This window comes from Notolepis coatsorum (assembly GCF_963971535.1).
Source record: "Notolepis coatsorum genome assembly, chromosome: 8".
NCBI lineage: Eukaryota > Metazoa > Chordata > Actinopteri > Aulopiformes > Paralepididae > Notolepis > Notolepis coatsorum.
Genome location: NC_140172.1, coordinates 28,111,438 through 28,132,374, shown reverse-complemented (window position 1 = coordinate 28,132,374; position 20,937 = coordinate 28,111,438). Strand labels below are relative to the sequence as shown.

Below are 20,937 nucleotides of genomic sequence, written 5' to 3'. Positions count from 1 at the left end.
ACACTACAGACGGTTAACCCTTTACTATCACACACCATCTGTTAACCTTCTGTAGTGCGGCAGTGAAAGGGTTAAGAGCAGCCAGCTCTACTTGTCCTTCTGAATAAAGACGGTGAATCACTCTGCTTGTCTCTGGAGTGCTGCTACTCTGTGTGTGTGTGTGTGTGTGTGTGTGTGTGTGTGTGTGTGTGTGCGTGTGTGTGTGCGCGCGTTTGAGTTATTTCTCGGTGCGGGCAGACCGTTGATGGGGGCTGAGGGGGTAGGGTTAACCACTGCGGTGGAACATGTGTGTATGTGTGTGTCCACAGGGAAAGAGGGGCTAATTCACACATGTACACACACACACACACACACACACACAGTACTGCCAGATAGGGTGCTTACATGATGGGAACAGCGGGAAGCAGAGAACTGTGACGGTGTAGAATGGAAGAGTCATCTGGAGACAATATTACATAGCAACAGACACATAGATGAGAGAGAGAAGGAGAGGGAGAGATGGTGAGGATGAGAGAGAGATGGTGAGGATGAGAGAGAGATGGTGAGGATGAGAGAGAGTGAGAGAGGACAATCTTCTACAATGTTGTCCTGTGAGGTGATAGAAGCATTTGAAGTGTCCTGATTTCACCCCTGGTTACATTTACCACAGAAAAGACTAGGGATGTTCGATATTGGCTTTTTTACCGATATCTGATATACCGATATTGTCCAACTCTTAATTTCCGATACCGATAGCAACCGATACCGATATATGCAGGGTCCCCCCCCCCCTCTTACTAGGAGGTGGTCAGCTATGGGAGAGGTTGACAGGGACAAGGCTCTCTCTCTCTCTCTCTCTCTCTCTCTCTCTCTCTCTCTCTCTCTCTCTCTCTCTCTCTCTCTCTCTCTCTCTCTCTCTCTTTCTTTCTCTCCTCTCTCTCTCTCTCTCTCTCTCTCTCTCTCTCTCTCTCTCTCTCTCTCTCTCTCTCTCTCTCTCTCTCTCTCTCTCTCTCTCTCTCTCTCTCCCTCTTTCCTTTTTTTGTATTTTCCTTCACGTCGGTTCAGTTAAGATGCTTTATGGGCATGATGACAGTAAACAAAGCTGTTTAATAAAGCTGTTTAATAAAGCACAACTAATGGAGATCCTAATAAACAAAGAAGGTGCTTTAGATTGCAATTGATTAAATATAAACATTGACGTATATATAATGTTGATGAATAAACGATCATCTATAGGCCTACATGTCAACAATCATAATAATCAACATAAATGTAATTAAAAACATTAAATACCAGCTAATTTTAATTTAGCAAGTCAATTTCAATCATTATTCAAATGATGGGGGGAAATTGAATGGAAAGAAAAAATACAATAAGCTTTCTCTCTCTCTCTCTCTCTCTCTCTCTCTCTCTCTCTCTCTCTCTATCTCTATGTCTCTCTCTTTCTATCTGTCTCTCTGTCTCTTTCTCTTTATATCTCTCTTTCTCTGTCTGTCTGTTTCTCTCTCTCTATGTATTCCCTAGAGCACCCCTTCCTCCCTCCTCTCTCTCTCTCTCTCTCTCTCTCTCTCTCTCTCTCTCTCTCTCTCTCTCTCTCTCTCTCTCTCTCTCTCTCTCTCTCTCTCTCTCTGCTCTGCTCTGCTCTCTTCAGAGGTGTGTTTATTACATCTGGAGAAGCAAGGGGCTGGTCTCTGACAACCAAACCTCATTCACTCCCACTCTCTCTCTCTCTACCTCACATTCCCTCCCTCCTTCCTGCTCTTTCTCTCTCCCTCTCTCTCTCTCTCTCTCTCTCGCTCCCGCTCCGCTGCTTCTGTGTTTTTTGCCTTTCTGGAGATCAGATTTTGAAGCGAGGGGGTAATGTTGGCAGCTGACTCTGGACTGAGCGTGAAAACCCAGAGAGGCACCGCTGTGGAATTATTATCAGACTCGCGCATCAAGAAGGAAACCATGACAGGATCTTTTCTTCTCACAGACTGAAAGGAGAAGAAAGGTCTACATTATTATCTCCTTTTTGTTTGTTCATTCCTCTAGTCTTTTGACGTCGTTTGACTTGAGTACCAGCTGTGAACGGAGATCTGTCCTTTCCCTCACGTCCTTTTCAAACAGAATTTTGTGTCTTTGCTACTTTTTTGGTTACTGGTTTGAGGGAGGCACAGTTGTCTTCTCATCCCTCTGCTACCTGGAGCGCTGGTCAGAGTGTTAGCGCGGGGATCTGACCCCCACCACCTTCTGAGCACCACATCTCCTCCTCTCGCGGGGGCCACTAGTTATCTCGGGGGATAATGACGGATGTGAATCTGAACTCTGTGTGCGAGCGCCTGGAGAAGCAGTGCTGCGTGGTGGATCAGGATCAGAACCATCAACCTGGCAGCCAGCCGCAGCACACCCCCACCTTGCTCAAGAGGCACGGCAACACGGGGGCCAAGCTGTGGGGTCGCGTCCGCAGTAAGCTGCTGAGACAAAAGGTGTCTTTCACACACACACACACACACACACACACACACACACACACACACACACACACACACACACACACACACACACACACACGTGTACACTCTTTCTGTCTCTCTCTCTGTCTCTCTCTCTCTTTCTGTCTCTCTCTCTTTCACCTTTTCTCTCCCTTTGTTGCCTTGTCTGTCTCCTTGTCATCTGCATCTGTTTTAGAATCCTTGTTTGTCTCCTTGTCTCCTTGTCATCTGTTTTAGAATATTTGTCTGTCTCCTTGTCATCTGTTTTAGAATATTTGTCTGTCTCCTTGTCATCTGTTTTAGAATATTTGTCTGTCTCCTTGTCATCTGTTTTAGAATATTTGTCTGTCTCCTTGTCATCTGTTTTAGAATCCTTGTCTGTCTCCTTGTCATCTGTTTTAGAATCCTTGTCTGTCTCCTTGTCATCTGTTTTAGAATCCTTGTCTGTCTCCTTGTCATCTGTTTTAGAATCCTTGTTTGTCCCCTTGTCTCCTTGTCATCTGTTTTAGAATCCTTGTCTGTCTCCTTGTCTCCTTGTCATCTGTTTTAGAATCCTTGTTTGTCTCCTTGGCATCTGTTTTAGAATCCTTGTCTGTCTCCTTGTCATCTGTTTTAGAATCCTCGTCTGTCTCCTTGTCTCCTTGTCATCTGTCTCAGAGTCCTCGTCTGTCTCCTTGTCTCCTTGTCTCCTTGTCATCTGTCTCAGAGTCCTCGTCTGTCTCCTTGTCTCCTTGTCTCCTTGTCATCTGTCTCAGAGTCCTCGTCTGTCTCCTTGTCTCCTTGTCTCCTTGTCATCTGTCTCAGAGTCCTCGTCTGTCTCCTTGTCTCCTTGTCTCCTTGTCATCTGTCTCAGAGTCCTCGTCTGTCTCCTTGTCCCCTTGTCTCCTTGTCATCTGTTTCAGATCCCCATCTGGCTCCTTGTCTGTCTCCTTGTCATCTGTCTCAGAGTCCTCGTCTGTCTCCTTGTCTCCTTGTCTCCTTGTCTCCTTGTCTCAGAGTCCTCGTCTGGCTCCACGGCGCCCTCTTCTCTTTGCCCCCCTCTTCTCTTTGCCCCCCGGGTGTCTTTTCTCTCAGCGAAGGGTCCAGTATTGTTCTCGCCTGACGGGTCGATTGATTGTAATAGTCTCCTTCAATCGGCGCCTTAAGGCGCTAAACGCTCCCCTCCGTCTGTGGAGCACAATACGGGGCGACAGAGTTCACGCAGGCTTCTGTTAGAGCCGTGGACACTGGGACTATCATATACACTGTCAGGGTGCACACACAAGGTCCTTGAAGTGCTTAAAGTGCTTGAGTTTTGAAAAAAGAAAGTCGAGGCCTGGAATTCCTTGAAAACAGCCAATTTTTTTTAACAAGGTGCTTAAAAAGTCCTTGAAATTCAAATCAACCATTCGCATTGAACGTTTTGTTCATCCATGATCAAATAGTTCTGAATCAAGAAATATAATTTTTTTTATTTAAAGTGTAACTAATTGTCGGAGATTGGTTTTAAGCCATACATATTGAATCAGATTTTTTTTCTATAAAACAATCGCATTTAAAAGTGAATTGTATCCTTTTTAAAACGAAAAAGAGTGCTTAGGAAAGTACTTGAAAGTCCTTGAATTTCATTTTGCAATGTCTGTGGGACCCCTGTGGTGTATAAAGAGCTGGAGTGGAGAGGTGAACATCCCTGTGACTCTCTCTCACTGTGTACCGGCTGCAGCGAAGGGAGCTGCCCACTCCGACATCCACTAGTGAAGAGAGAGAGGAACGCTCCTGGGAGACCAACAGTATAAGCCGCTAGAAATGCAAAAGTACAATTTTGTATTGTGTGTTCGTGTTATATTGTATTTACTCGCTCAAATTGTGTATAGATAAGGAAGCACATTAAAGACCATCTCTTTGTCTCTCTTGTCACCCCCACCCCCCCCCCCCCCCTCTCTCTCTCTCTTTCTCTCTCTGTCTCTCTGTTATCTCATCATCCGCCAATCTCTCTTTTTTTCCCTTCCAATTTAAAGCTAGTGATGAGAACATTGTGCTGCTGTTATACCGTTAGAACTTATAACCGGTCTCTAACCATCTGCCACACAGTCGGCTTCAGTGTTAGTCAGAACTGCTCCACCTGCTGTTCACTTGAGGAAATACAGCCAAATGATTTGGTTCTGAAAATGACTTGAATCCTTTTTTTTGGCATGATGTCACCCACTATGGGAATTTGTTTTTCTATTTTTGGGAAAGATATTTCATACAGTAAATTGACAGGAACCCTCCTAAGAGACCAGAGGAGATTGTATTAAGTATGACTTTTTGTCTTCATGGATCATGGATTGCATTGTGAGCGGTTAGATATTGACCCAGTTTGTCTGCCTCCTCAGCAGGTAACATGGTGTCATGGGGTGAGGCTCGTTCACTCACACAGCGCTGATTATGTCCTCAGGCCCTCGATGCGCTGAGGAGGAGAAGTGTTGGGGCCCGATTGTTCTTTTCCAGTTTAACTGACTCCTCTGTTTTTTCTTTCTTTCTGGGAACACGTTATACCCAAGTGTCCACTGTCCACACTGTCTCCTTCTTCTACTGATGCTATTTCTGCGCGGAGCTTCTGGAAGAAGAGGGTACAACACGTGATTCTCCTGAATTGCCAGCACAGCTCTGTGTGTCGCAGTAAAACTATGATGTGAAAGCGCAGGGGGGGTCTAGTTGTAATGTTTTTTCTTATTTTACTTCAGTGCATGTGTGCGTTTTACACGTGCGTAATGCGGCAAACCCCCCCCTCCCCGATGTAGTCAGTGCATGGCCAGGCATTTTGAGCAGTAATCTATGTGCATAATAAACGAAGAGAGGCAGCCACAGCAGGACAAAGCATCCGGGTTGAAATCTGGGTTGGGCTTGCCTCAATACCGGCCTGATGATGGCTGACCTGAAGGGGGGGTCACACAGAGGCGCTCACTCCACAAGGCCCCTGGCTTCGCCGCATCAGTCCCAGTTGAGTAGACTATGTAATGGTCATTTATTATATGTTACATCATTTGTACAGCTTATTGGACATGTTTCATAGCTCTGTTATAAATACATATGTCTCTGTACAAAGCTTTAACTAGTCAAGACACTAGGGCGACAGTCTGACGGTGTTCTTAAAACAACGGCCAAGGCCCAGGACAGCTTGACTTAGATATGACAAGAAAGGTAAACAAAGATGAGATATGGGGTTTTGACGTATCTGTCACAAGATTGATATGAAGACAACAAGAAAAAAGAACAAGATGTGATTTGATTATCGTATCTGTCACAAGATTGATATGAGAAGATGTGATGTCATATCTAAGTCAAGCTGTCCTGGGCCTTGGCGGTTGTTTTAAGAACAATGTCAGACTGTCGCCCTAGTGTCTTGACTAGTTAAACTAGTTAATTGTACAGAGAAATATGTATTTATAACAGAGCTATGAAACATGTCCAATAAGCTGTACAAATGGTGTAGGGAACAAACTTAACTTTTTGACTTACCAGCCATTTGGCTGGTAGATTTTAAAAACTACCAGCCAGGCAGATTTCTTACCAGCCAAAAATTATAAATAGCTTTTTAGTATATCGCCATGTGTTATTATTACTATAATACTCTCATATGCTATTTTTAATTAATATCATAAACAACATAATGAATATTAGCATAATTTTGAGTGGACTGAAGGAATGAGTCAGCGTTAATAGTTTTAAATGCAAATAATTTATTGAAACATAGAAGTGGGGTCGGTTGGGACACACACACACAATGGGGGGACCCTGATGTAAACAAGACGAAAGTCTTTCTCAGGTCTGCATCCCCTTAACAATTGTGTGTATTAAGCCGTACTGTATTGTACCCATTCTGCAATCTGTTAAATAAAGTTTTCATTCATTCACACTGTTTCAACTAACCACCCTGTCTTCAAACTTCCACTCTCGAAACTTTTTTATATTTGAATATCAACATTATCTGTCCATCCTCAGTAATCCTCAGTTTACTATAATATACTCCTGACTGACTTCGTCGTCTTTCCAAACGCACGCACACACACACACACACCCTTTCCCCAGTACACACTGTCTGCTGTTCTCTATGGCTCTGCCTCTGATCAGGATTAGCTTGTTAGCTTACGCTAATGTAACGTTCATTTCGGGCGATGTGGGCATAAAGGAATGGCGACGATGCAAAGCGTGTTAGATGCATTTGACCCGTTGTGAGAAAAAAAAACACCACACTTATTTCGGATCGCAAAATAGCCGAACTGCTGTGTAGCGCTGCTCCTCTGCTTGACCGACCTGCGCCGCAGACAATAGCTCAGACTGGGCGGATATGACTCGTCGAGTATCATATGAACCGAACGTTGCTAGCTGACGGAGCCATAGATATTATGACTGGAGCTGCGCTTGGGGCGGAAATGAGACCCGCACAGGATTTTTTCAAAATAAGAGTATCGATATGAACTACATGCCAGGTGGCGGGCAGACCTCTCATTGTTAGTCGCCAAACCTTAAATCTGTGCGCGGTTGGCGGGTACTTATTTTGTTCCACGTAACATATAATAAATTACCATTACAACTACCATTTGATGCACAAGACGTATGATCAAGATGAACGTCCGTCTGTCTGTTGTGTCTGTGCCGTCTGTCTGTCTATACAGATTGTAGTCGGACATACGGTAGATGACAGGGTTTGCTTTTGGTTTCACTGTGCAGCAGCTGCCGGCCACACGTCATCGAGTGCTGCGCTGTCGTGCCGTCATTTAATTTATTTCCATCGAGAGTTGTGTCAGCTGTGGTAGAGAGTTCCATTATGGATGGATGTGATGTATTAAATAGTTTCTGCGAGACGCTAAAGGGGCCACACAGCCCACAAAGCATGAGTGAGTGACGCACACACAGATCTACAGTCCTGGTGGAACGATCACAGACAACATGCAGCATGAGGATTCATGAACATCCCTAATACACTCTGGCTACACATACATGTGCTGCCAACACGGGGGGAACAGGCCCGGAACACATGTTCACCCCCTTACTGTCATTCACACATAAATCCCTTTCCACACAAACGCCAACATTTGGAACGAGATCCCGTTCCACATCACAGCAATAATAACCTCCATCTCACATTTCAAACAGGCCTACGGACGACATCCGATGCTAGAAAACATCTGTAATCACTGATTCTCGACTCTCTTTCCTAGGTCTTAATCTCGTTGATACTGTCGATTTGAATTGACTGCTATCTGCACGTTTGTCCTCGCTGTCCACAATGACTATAATGCAATGTCTTTGTCAGGGTTATATGATTGTATTTCAATTATTGTTTCATGTGCTGCAGAACAGGAACCTGCTTTGTAACGGAGTCAGGACAAAATCTTAATTTTTTTTACCCTTCCCTGTCTAAATAAAGTATAAATGAAATGAAAATGGACGTGCTCTCAACACTCCCACTGCTCGATAAAGTCACATTCATTGATTTCCCATCAGGCGCTTGACGGTCACCTCCACGAACACACTGCTGTGGATGTTATGTTCACCAGCACATAGTGGAACTAGAGGGGATTCTACCTTCCGTGGTTTGACCCATTATTCATCCTGTTCATCCCACTGCCGGGGAGCGGAGCGCTGAACTCAGTTTGAACCGGAGCCGCTGTGCTTCACTGAGCATCGCTGGATTCAACAGCATGGAGGGCACGAGGAAGGAAGGAGGGAAGGAGGGAAGGAAGGAGGGAAGGAGGGATGGAAGGGGGAAGAGGGTTGTCATGCTGTCTGTGTTTAAATGTAAGGGGGTTGAGAGAATGTGCTTTGTATGTTTGAGTGCATGTGTGTGCATGTAGTGTGTGCGTGTGTAGTGCACGTGTGTGTGTGTGCGTGTGTAGTGCACGTGTGTGTGTGTGTAGTGCACGTGTGTGTGTGTGTGTGTGTGTAGTGCACGTGTGTTTGTAGTGCACGTGTGTGTGTGTGTGTGTGTGTGTAGTGCACGTGTGTGTGTGTGTGTGTGTGTGTGTGTGTGTGTGTGTGTGTGTGTGTGTGTGTGTGTGTGTGTGTGTGTGTGTGTGTGTGTGTGTGTGTGTGTGTGTGTGTGTGTGTGTGTGTGTGTGTGTGTGTGTGTGTGTGTGTGTGTGTGTGTGTGTGTGTGTGTGTGTGTGTGTGTGTGTGTGTGTCATAAGATCAGATCGGATAAGAAAAAGCGTTATTATTCCCAGGCAGGACATTGTGTTGTTGCCAACAGCACTACAGGGCGCTGGTTGGAAGAGAATGTACCAATGTTAATGTTATTTAGAGGAAGGTTGTGTGTATCTGGCTGGGAGAGAATGTATGAGACCAGAAATATACACAGGGGAGTTTCTCTCTCTCTCTCTCTCTCTCTCTCTCTCTCTCTCTCTCTCTCTCTCTCTCTCTCTCTCTCTCTCTCTCTCTCTCTCTCTCTCTGTCTCTCTCTCTCTCTCTCTCTCTCTCTCTCTCCCTCTCTCACCCTCTCTTTCCCCCTCTGTCTCTCTTTCCCCCTCTGTCTTTTTTTTTATCTACTTTTTCTCCTCCTATTTTTCTGTATTTTTCTCCCATCCCAATTTAGTTGTTATGCCAATGTATTCCCCCCCCCCCCCCCCTTCCTGGTCGTTGCGCGCATTTGCCCCCCACTTGCCGGTCTAGGGAGCCCTGAAGTCTATCACATGCTTCCTCCGATACATGTGGAGACAGCCAGCCGCCTCTTTTCACCTGCCAGAGTGACTCTCATTGGTTGAGTGTAACATGTGGGAGGATCACACTACCTCCCCCAGTTCCCTCCCTCACTGAGCAGGCGCCCTGACCGACCTGTAGGAGTCGCTGTTTACAACGACCAGGACGCGTCTATATTAATCCCAGCCGAAGAGTGCTTCGCGTTTCTCTGATTGGCCACGACGCCCATGTGACCGCGGCGCGCGGCAGAGCGGTAGAGCGGAAATAGGCTGCTGCCTCCGCGTCAAGAAAGACAGACAGGCATTCTATTGCCATGCTCTGCGACAAACCCTAACCTTAACCAACTCCGAAAGAATGCCTAAACTTAACCCTAACCATAACCAACTCCGAAAGAATGCCTAAACTTAACCCTAACCTTAACCAACTCCGAAAGAATGCCTAAACTTAACCGGCGAAAGAATGCACGTTTATAGCGAGAGATGATAAACGTAAAAAAAGAAAGAAAAAAAAATTGAAGTGATTCGAACTTGTCACCAACCGCACCGCAGGCTCCACAGCAAGGCGGCGAACGAGTTGAGCTAACCGTCGATGGAAAAACAGCTGGGATTACGGCTGCATAATGCCTCTTCCACTCCGCCGCTGCCGCGGGGCGTGTCGCGGCCAATCAGGGAAAACGCGGAAGCACTCGGCAGCACTCTTCGGCTGGGATTAAAGAATAGGCGACCAGGACCCACCCCACCGGCTTTCCACCCGCTAACACTGCCAATTGAGTCAGTATGGACGACCGACCAAGCCGGAGGCACCGCGGCAGCCGGATTCGATCCCACTGTCTCTGCGGTGGTAGACAGACGCTTAGTCCGCTGCGCTACCCGGCCGCCCTCTCTCTCTTTCTGTCTGTTTCTCTTTCACCCCCCCCCCCCCCTCTCTCTCTGCCTCTGCCCCCCCCCCCCCCCCCCTCCCCTCAGCCTAGAGCGGTTTCTAATTAAGACATGATAAGAGATGATGAAGAGGGGAAGGGAGGGACTGGCTGAGAAAACTAATTGGATAATGTATTTTATATTCTAGCAATATAATGATGATTTAGGAGTCACTGAATGGTTTAAAGTCTAGACGTGTTGGTGTTTTTAGGTGGTTGATTATTTGAGCCTGTGTTATCATCACTGATGAACAATTAGATGGGCAGGTGTGCTTGTATGTCTTTGTGGAGCTTCAGCGAGTTTAGAGATACATTTAGAATAGAATAGAAATACTTTATTCATCCCGAGGGAAATTTGGCACTACAAATCACTCACAGTAAACAGTAAACATTTGGGTAGACAAAAACAAAAAGTCACGAATAAGAATAAAAACAAGCCTAAGAATATAATATGGTCCGGAATATAGATTTCCTATGTTACATGCTAATATAAAATATACTAATATAAAATGTCCTATGTTACATTCTAATATAAAATATACAGTAAAAATATACAGAATATACAGTAAGTGTAAAATTGTAAAAAATAAAATTTTCTGGGTGAGCCACACAGTGCGGCACCCGGGGACCAGTTGTAATGCTGGGGCGCTGTCAGGATATATACCTACCATTAGCACGCACGTCTTTTTATGGTGTGGGCTAAACCAGAGTGCTTGGAGGAAAAACACACACAAACACTCCACACAGAAAGCCCCCCTACTGGGGTTTGAACTCAGGACCTTCTTGTTATGAGACAACAGTGCTAACCACTGCACCACCGTACCGTGTTTTATGATATTATAAAATAAAGAACAGGAAGGATGAAGTCCTGCTACTGGCCAGGGCAATAACTCACCGCTCAAAATGTTTTTTTTTGTTTTTTTTGAGAGGGGTCCCATACATCTGCCTCTTCCTCTTGAGCGGGTCGCTCGTCTGTTTTGACGGTGTGTAGCTGCTGTGCATAAACTGGTTTGTGAGTTGTAAGCATTAATCCCACTGAGAACAACACCCATTGTTCTTGGTGATTGGTCACTTCACACCTATGGTACCATTACGGCTACTGTGTGTACACTACTGTGTGTACGCTACTGTGTGTGTACGCTACTGTGTGTACGCTACTGTGTGTGTACACTACTGTGTGTACGCTACTGTGTGTGTACGCTACTGTGTGTACGCTACTGTGTGTGTACGCTACTGTGTGTGTACGCTACTGTGTGTACGCTACTGTGTGTGTACGCTACTGTGTGTACGCTACTGTGTGTGTACGCTACTGTGTGTACGCTACTGTGTGTGTACGCTACTGTGTGTACGCTACTGTGTGTGTACGCTACTGTGTGTACGCTACTGTGTGTGTACGCTACTGTGTGTACGCTACTGTGTGTGTACGCTACTGTGTGTACGCTACTGTGTGTGTACGCTACTGTGTGTGTATGCTACTGTGTGTGTACGCTACTGTGTGTGTATGCTACTGTGTGTGTACGCTACTGTGTGTACGCTACTGTGTGTGTACGCTACTGTGTGTACGCTACTGTGTGTGTACGCTACTGTGTGTACGCTACTGTGTGTGTACGCTACTGTGTGTGTACGCTACTGTGTGTGTACGCTACTGTGTGTACACTACTGTGTGTGTACGCTACTGTGTGTGTACGCTACTGTGTGTGTACGCTACTGTGTGTGTATGCTACTGTGTGTGTACGCTACTGTGTGTACGCTACTGTGTGTGTATGCTACTGTGTGTACACTACTGTGTGTGTATGCTACTGTGTGTGTACGCTACTGTGTGTACGCTACTGTGTGTGTATGCTACTGTGTGTACACTACTGTGTGTGTATGCTACTGTGTGTGTACGCTACTGTGTGTACGCTACTGTGTGTGTATGCTACTGTGTGTGTATGCTACTGTGTGTGTATGCTACTGTGTGTGTATGCTACTGTGTGTACGCTACTGTGTGTGTATGCTACTGTGTGTGTATGCTACTGTGTGTACGCTACTGTGTGTGTATGCTACTGTGTGTGTATGCTACTGTGTGTACGCTACTGTGTGTGTATGCTACTGTGTGTGTACACTCTAGGGCCGCTCTACTCTTGACTACTCGTCTAGCCTACAGGCAAATTCATCCCAACCAAGAGAAAGAAAAGTATGAACTTCTGTTAAAGATCAAACCATCTGGGCGCCCTCGTGGCGCACCGCATTGTGCCTCGCACACCTACGCGGCCATCCCGGGGTTCGCCTCCCGCTCCCAGTGACATTTGTCGCATGTCTTCCCCACCTCTTCTCCCGTTCATCCTCTCCTCCTCTGTTGGTCATGTCTGACCATGAAAAAGCAATAAATGCTAAAAAATTAATCTTAAAAAAGATCAAACCATACGGAAAAAAGGGAGAGAGAAAAAAGACCAAAAAAAATTTAAAGATCAAACCATGTATTTTTACCTCCAAACCCGACCTCTTTTTTTACCCTTTCACTACCACACTACCACATGGTTAACCCTTTCACTGCGACACTACAGAAGGTTGACCCTTTCACTGCCACACTACAGAAGGTTAACCCTTTCACTATCACACTACAGAAGGTTAACCCTTTCCCTACCACACTAGAGACAGTGTGGTAGTGAAAGGGTTTGAACCAGGTGTTAGTCATATATTTGACATCCAAACCCCAACTTCTTTTAATTTAAACCCACAAATCAGGTGTAAGCCATTGAAAGGAATGAGATCATCAGAAGCCATTATCACATCTTCTCCACCTCCTCCACCCCTCTTCTCTCCATCCCTTCCTCTCTCACTTCTCTGTCATATCTCGGGCCATAATCCAAAATGATGGTCTTCCATTGTGGCCTGTTCATTAGCAGCAATAGATGACATATCACCGCTTCATCCTCGCCCCCCCCCCCCCCCCCCCCCACACTGCCTCTCGAAGCGTGCTGCCTTTTGGTAGAGCCCCGAAAATGCCAGCAAGGCCCCTAATGGCCTTCTTTATAGGACATATAAATCTTTGGCCTGTCGCCGCCGGGAGGGGTATAGCCCTTTCGTGGCCCCCCATCCATCCCTCTCAAGTCGTAAGCCCTGTGATTGGCTAATCAGACTCCAGAGAGGGGGGGAGAGGGAGGTCAGGTGCCCACATTATGACCCCAGGGTTGAACCCCCTGCTAAAGAGCAGGTCTTGTGGGGGTGGGTTTTTATCTCTGTAGGGCAACAAAGGAGACGGTTTGCAATTAGTCTGGGTGTTATAAGACAATGGGCTCTGGTGTAGTTCAAGCCTGGGCCCTGTGGCTGAGAAGTTGTCTGCACAGTGTTGCCAGATGGGAAATGTTAAATTATCTGGGTTTTTTTTTTTGAGGGAAATTATCGTTTCCCTCAAACCAAGGGAACCAAGAGAATAAATAGGTGTAAATGTGGTAATTTCAGAAAACATTATTCATGATGTTCCTCCTCTTCTCCCTCTCCCCTGTCCTCGCCTTCCTTTTCAGCACCTTCTTGCCTTTTTTTTCCACATGGATAGACCAAAATGAAAATTGTAAAGAACGTGTAATACCAAGCAGAACTTTTTTTTTTTACCTAGAGGTCGAAATAGTTGAGAATGTCACACTTTCCACCATACAATTTAATATGATGAGTTGTATCAATCGGATTAACATGGATTCTCCATACAAATGGTTTATCCATATATCACAATTTAGAAAACATTTGATTATCGTATCTCTCACAAGATTGATATGAGAACAAGATGTGATGTCATATCTAAGTCAAGCTGTCCTGGGCCTTGGCCGTTGTTTTAAGAACACCGTCAGACTGTCGCCCTAGTGTCTTGACTAGTTAAAGCTTTGTACAGAGAAATGTATTTATAACAGAGCTATGAAACATGTCCAATAAGCTGTACAAATGATGTAACATATAATAAATTACCGTTACAATAATACTTTAATTTTTTTATAAAAATGTTTTAAAGATAGATAATCAGTTAGTTAGATAATCAGCTCACGCAAATACGCAATGGTCCCACAAGGCTGGGCCAATGGGGGAAAACGAGCCTTCCTGCCAGGAGAAATGACGAGGACAGCGGCTCTGATGTTTTGCATTCTGCTGCCACACCAGATGAAAGTCAAGACACAGTCTCTCCACGGGAAGCACTAACTCTGTGGGGAATGTACAGTAAACACCGCTACAGTATGAGGCCTGGGGGCAGAACGCTATACATGACCTACTGCCAGTGTTCATTTTGTCAATGAAAATGATGACTAAATATGGTCGTCAACAAAGCTTTTCCCCCTGACTCAGGCCATGTCCAGACTAAAACGATTTTGGTCGTTTTAGGCAAAGTATTTGATAGTTTGCACCGTTCTGCCACACGGAAATGCGTTCTGGCAGCCTGAAGACGCTACTTTTTGATACCAGCTCACAGAGTGCGCAATTCTGAAGACGCCCCCCATTGCGTCACCATCTTTACAAGCGATACGCGTCTTCTCCTGAACCGATGTGTGAAAACATCACAACAACAAAGGCATGTACAGCTATTGAGCTTGATCGGGCTTTTACAGCTTTACATATGCTGTGCTCTCTCTATCTGTCTGAAGCGGAGCGGGGCTCTGCTGTGCTGCTTACACACAATCCCGACCGAGGCGCACACACATGCTCACACACGCGCTGTGCTATCTGTCTGAAGCGGAGCGGGGCTCGTGTTACAGAAACTTGAGCTTGATCGGGAGGCTACTGTGATGCAATACACGATACTAACTAGAGATTAGAGTCACATAGCTGGCCTTTTTCTGAAAACACAAGCACATATTGTTCCATAGCATACGCCTTCAGTTGATCATGACAAATCCTCTCTTACCTTGACGATTAAAAAGCCTCCATCATTTAGTAAATAAAGCTGTAGTCAGCCAGCTAGCATTGATGCTATTCAAAATGCTATCCACATTAGCTAAATAGCTAACCAACTAAATACAATAGACAGTGGTATCCTGAGGTAACATTAACTACAGACAACGTTTGCTAGTCGAAATGACTGGACACACACAGGGACAAGTTAAACATCAATCAATTAATTTATTCCAACAGGTAGTTTGAGCTGCATGTGAGCCGCGGTCTTTCTCACCTCTCTGTTGGAGACTAATGTTATGTTAGCTCGAAAAGCACAGAACCAGCCGACACAAGTTAAGATGCTAGCAACAGACACTATAACACTTCCGGTCTGGGGTTTTCAAAATAAAACAGGAAAGACATTTATTTTGTAAATTTGTGGCATGCACTTATTATCTTGAGACGTTTTCGTTTTTACTGAAACCTTAAAACGAAACGAAAACTAAACGGATCAAAATCGTTTTAGTCTGGACAAGGCCTAAATCTAGACTAAAACAAAAAAGACAAAATCCAGACTAAAACTGACAGACTAAAATGAAAGATAAGTGAAGGTGACTAAATATGATGACAACGAAAAAAGAGCATTTGACACATGACTAAGACTAAAACTAAAATTTAAATAGCTGACAAAATTAACACTGGCTATAAGCCAACTAAATTTAAATTACAATAGTTCATGGTTGAAGGATAACAGACACTATATTGAAGCCAACTAGGTCGGGTGAGTTCCTCCATTTGTGACCATCGGACCATCGGGCGTCTACATGAATCTATGATCCCAATAGAAATGTATGTGAATTTGACTGACTGTAGCGGTACATAGAATTGCATTACAAGACAATAAAATGCCTTTTTTTTAACACAAAAAACTAGACAAAAATGTCATTAGTTTTCTGCGACTAAATCTAGACTAAAACAAAAAAGACAAAATCGAGACTAAAACTGACTAAGACTAAAATGCTCAGACCTGTAGTTGACTAAAACTGACTAAACGGAAAATAAATGAAGGTGACTAAATATGATGAAAACGAAAAAGGAGCATTTGACACATGACTAAAACTAAACCTAAAATTAAAATAGCTGCCAAAAGTAACACTGCCTAGTGCCTACTGCACCACATGCCCCTCTCCTCTGCTCCCGTCTCTGTGAGGCTGGAGGACGGACATGTTTTCAGCTCCACATAATCTGTAAGGTGCATCAGAGGAGTGTGTCCACTGTTCTCCCTGGCGGTGGCTGCAGGACAGATGAACTGTCTTTACTCACGCAGGCTGCGGGCGGGGGACGTGACGTGTGCCTCTTCTGGTCCACGCCTGGATAATATTGGGTCTTTATGGTCTCTTATAAGAGACAGGCACACTGTTTCCAGGAATGCCGGAGTAGCCTGTTCCACTGCAAATCATAAGATAAGATAAGATATTCCTTGGGGACTCGATGAGCCTCTCCGCATGCCCAAATCCCACCCGCCGATTGGCTCAAACAAAGGAAGTGAATAAGAAGGCACATGGCAACAAAGTCCAAAGGCCTCAGTGACATCAGCAGCTTTTTAGATTAGATTAGATTAGATTAGATTAGATTAGATTGTACTTTATTGTCATTATATTGGCATACAACGAGATTTGGACCTCAAACTTAAGGTAAAGTAGTGGAATATAAAATCACACAAGTAATAAAAGAGAAACATTAAATACTATACAAGAAACATAAAATACTATACAGAGACATAAAATACTATACAATAAAACAAAGTTACAATACTGTACAATATACAAAATAACAACAATATACACAATAACAATATACAAAATAACAATCAGTGTTTTTACTGAGGCTGGAGTGCAGAAGGCATGTAGTCTGTAGACATTATGCTTAGCGTGGTTATTTGTCTAAAAATAGGCACGTTGCTTGTGTCCCATTATCTGTTAGTTGAAAACACAACTAGTCTTTCCAACAACCGTCCCCACGCAGGGTGCTGTTGAGACACATTCACACAGAAGCCAAGGGGCCCACACAGCTGAGCTAGGCTCTAATTAACAGAGTTAGCACGGGGCCCAATTAGAGGCTTTCTGTCACCCAATGAATATTTAATCACCCAGATCACAGCCTTTGGAAAGGTGCAATGAAAAACAAGGGACATACGGTATTAAAGAGGGATTCATTAATTTAGCATATCAAAAGGTCGAGATGTATTTTTTTAAATATTGCTACTAATGCAAATGAGATCTTCAGTAAAGCAACCGTGGTTTCATGAGGATTTTTCACATGATTTCATATGCAACATACAGTAACCCTTTCACTACCACCTTACCAAAGGGTTAACCCTTTTTTTTTTTTTTTTTTTTACTTTATTTTTTAGCGTTTATCGCTTTTCTGGTCAAGCATGACCGACAGAAACAGGTTGAAATGGGATGTAGAGCAGGGGAAGACATTCTGAGAAATGACGGCGGGTCCGGGAATCGAACTCGTGTCCCCCAGATCCGTGACGAGCACGGTTTTCCCCGACGCAGAAATAGCGCCGAGATATGCGGTGAGCTACGGGAGCTCCCCAAGGGGTTAACCCTTTCACTACCACACTACAGAAGGTTAACCCTTTCACTACCACACTACAGACGGTTAACCGTCCGTAGTGTGGTAGTGAAAGATTAACCTCCTGTAGTGTGGTAGTGAAATGTAAACGTGCAGTCACTCAAAACAGTAGTCATCCCCCAAAATCCAATATGGCGGACTTTATAGGTCCTTATGGCGTATTTGTTCTCCATGAGCGGCCGCGTCTCTTGGTACAATTTCCATGACTGTGTGACTAAAGGGACAGGAGCTACACTCTGTTGTATGTGTTATGTACCATCTTTACCATTTATCCCGTTTACTGTTGGATTCTGCGGTCGGTGTGAGTTCCACTTCTGTGGTAAAACTCTCCATGTTCAGTTTGCTCATGTATACCGGGGGGCTGTTGTTAATGAAATTATGAAACACACATTATGTAAACACATTGTCCGGTAATACCCAGAATGCTTTGTGCATAAACGTAGCGTTGTAGATGCAGGGATCAGATGGTTCACTCTGTGTGTTGTTTTCAGAAGAGGAACAGCTCCAGAAGGTTGAACTACATCATGAACGTTCCTTCATGTTTTACTACCTGCACTCTGTCCCCTGAAGGCCACGGGAGAGCGAGCAAGAGCATCTCACTCACACACACACACACGCACGCACGCACGTTGACTGATGTGAAAAATATTCCAGCATTCACTTCCCTGGCCTGCTGTCAGCCTGTGTGGCAGGTTTCATCCACTGCTGCCTTGGCGAGATTAGCTCCAGATAGTTAGACACACACACACACACACACACACACAACCAAATGCATAATCTCCTCTCATGCCCGGTGGAGATAAAAGCAGTTTGGCCATCCAGCCTGAGAGATACTAAAAACACACACACAGCTGTGGCTGTTCCCCAGAGACAAAAGGCCATTCAAAGAACAATGTGTTCCCATACCATATCACCATGCTGGCTGAACACAACTCACTCTCTCACTCTCTCTCTCTATATATTTATTTATCTATCTATGGCGTCTCTATCTCTGTCTATATACATATATCTATGTATTTATCTATCTATGGTGTCTCTCTCTGTCTATCCGTCTATTTATCTATCTACGGTGTTTCTCTCTGTCTCCATCTATCTATCTATCTACAGTATTGCTTTTTTCTATCTTTCTCACAGCTATTTCGCATGAGCAGAGCAGGGAGTATAATATGATATTTTAATAGATCATTGTGTGGAATGGCTCGTTCTACAGTATGTTGAGTGTGTCTTGTGTATGACCTCAGAACATTCTTGTTATCCTGAATCAGTGGTTCCCAAACATCTCCCTCAAATAGATATGCTTTGATACCAGAGACCCTCGTCTGATCCAATCGGTCCCATGCAGGAGGCTTACATCCCAGATAATAGCTTTATAAGATATGATTTAATGCAGAGTGGTGTAACTGTCTATGTCGTACTTTATTTATTTAAAATAATTTTGATTCCACCAATTACATTATACATACATAACATTCAAATATGGGCGGCTGGGTGGCGCAGCGGAGATTGCGCTCGTCACCAATGCAAGAGACTCCGGTCTCGACTCCCCGAGTCAGCGTTGCCTGCGGCTTGGGCCGGCCGTCATACTATCTCAATTGGCAGAGGTAGCGGGTGGAAGTCGATGGGTGGGGATTGGACGTTGTGGACAGCGACTCCTACAGGTCGGTTGGGGGACGCCTGCACAGCAGAGACAGGAAATGGCGGGGGTAGTGTGAGCCTCCCACACGTTACTCCTCGCCACTGAGAGTCTGCGTTGTCTGGTGAAAAGATGCGACAGGCTGCCTCCTTGTGTACCTGAGGGGACACGTGATGCAAGGCTTCTATCCTCACTACAGCCGACCAGTGGGAGGCATAGTCTAGCAACGTTCAAGACAGGGCAGGGGAGAATTGGAGGGGAGAATTGGCAATGCGAAATTGGGATGGGAGAAAAAAACAAAAAAACAAGGAGAAAAAGTGGATAAAAAAAAATAACATTCAAAGATTTCAGAGGTTCAAAGTAGTTTTAAGGACATTTAAAGGTAGAACCTGTAATGCTGTTATAAACGGCGATCTCCGGGAAAATGCATAGAAGCATTTTAAACAAAGATGGGCAATTTTGCATAGAGGTCGCTGTTTGGGGCCATTACAGATTCTACCTTTAAGGATACAAAGAGCATTTTCTCTGCCATGCGGTCTTCCTACATATCACAGCAGAAACTGAGCAGAATAATTCATGCTAAACCCTGTACTCCTCTTCACCCAATCCATGCCATGTAATCTGCCACTCTCTTGCCTCTGGTTGGCTGCATGAGCTGTCACTCTGGGTAAAACACTAAATCCTCACCCTGCCTTGTTGTACTAGCCAACTGGATCCATGACAAGTTACATTTCATTTCCAGAATCGCTCTTCCATATATTTCCCTAACAAAGCAGTCTTGTCTTGCAGCCTATTTGCTTCCATCATGTTCCACTTTCAGGACATAAATATCTGGTGTTGAGCGATTCATTCATTAAGAGTTTATTCGACATAGTCCCGGTAGCCGTGCAGTTTGCCCGCTCATTTCCTAGTGAAGGAAATTAGTTTTTAATAAAAGGAACAGAGTGACTTGCCTTGGCTTGGGCTGATCGCGATACTAACTCGTTTGGCTGGGTTAGGGGGAGGGAAGCCGTGGGTGGGAAACTGGCATTGTGGACAGCGACGCCTACAGGTCAGGTCTGGGTGCTTGCTCAGCGGAGGCAGGACTTGAGGAAGGCAGCGTGACCTCCCACGCGTTACACTTCACCAATGAGAGCCCTCGCTGCCAGGTGAGAAGAGAGCCACTGGCTGTCGCCGCACGTGTCGGAGGAAGCGTGCAGATACTTCAGGGTTCCCTTGTACCGACCAGTAGGAGAACATGCGCACAACAACCAGGTAGGGGAGGGGGGGAATTGGCACAACGACTAAATTGGGACGGGGAGAAAACAGGGGAAAATCGGAGAAAGAGAGATAAAAAAAATAAATAAAAAAAAGGAACAGAGTGAATGATCGTGTTTAGAGGCCTGGGTCAATGAGTGTAACCACTGCCCTGTAAGGATTTCTCTAAAAAAATAAATGTTACACTTACTATTTGACTCCATTCGTTTGTAATGGTGTTTGTGCGAGAAAAAAAGTTAGAGGGTGGATAGAGAGAGGACCTGCGCGCAGGAGGGACATTTGTTTAACCCTTTCACCACCACACTACAGAAGGTTAACCCTTTACTATCAGTAGTGTGGTAGTGAAAGGGTTAACCCTTTGTCATATGGCGGTGAAAGGGTTAACCTTCTGTATGGTCGCAGTGAAAGTGTTAACCATTTCATAGTGCGGTAGTGAAGGGGTTAAGGCTGTTTCCAGCGTCTGCAGGAGGCCTGAGTGTGTGAGTTGGGCCCATGCCCAGTTGAGTTCTTGGCAGAGGCCGACTTAAAGACCCCCT

At 44.9% G+C, this 20,937-nt stretch overlaps 1 protein-coding gene across 2 annotated transcripts in view; it reads left to right on the top strand.

Moving 5' to 3' along the window:
- The first annotated feature begins 1,786 nt into the window (after positions 1 to 1,786).
- The window catches only part of LOC311233083 (active breakpoint cluster region-related protein-like), a 42,456-nt gene continuing 23,305 nt past the window's right edge, over positions 1,787 to 20,937 (top strand). Inside the window, exon 1 of one of the 2 annotated variants that reach the window (XM_084319955.1) lies at positions 1,787 to 2,447. In XM_084319955.1, the coding sequence (XP_084176081.1) occupies positions 2,265 to 2,447 (183 nt within the window). In that variant the 5' untranslated portion in view covers positions 1,787 to 2,264. The remainder of the gene's footprint in view (positions 2,448 to 20,937) is intronic. The other variant, XM_084319956.1, reaches the window with a different exon arrangement.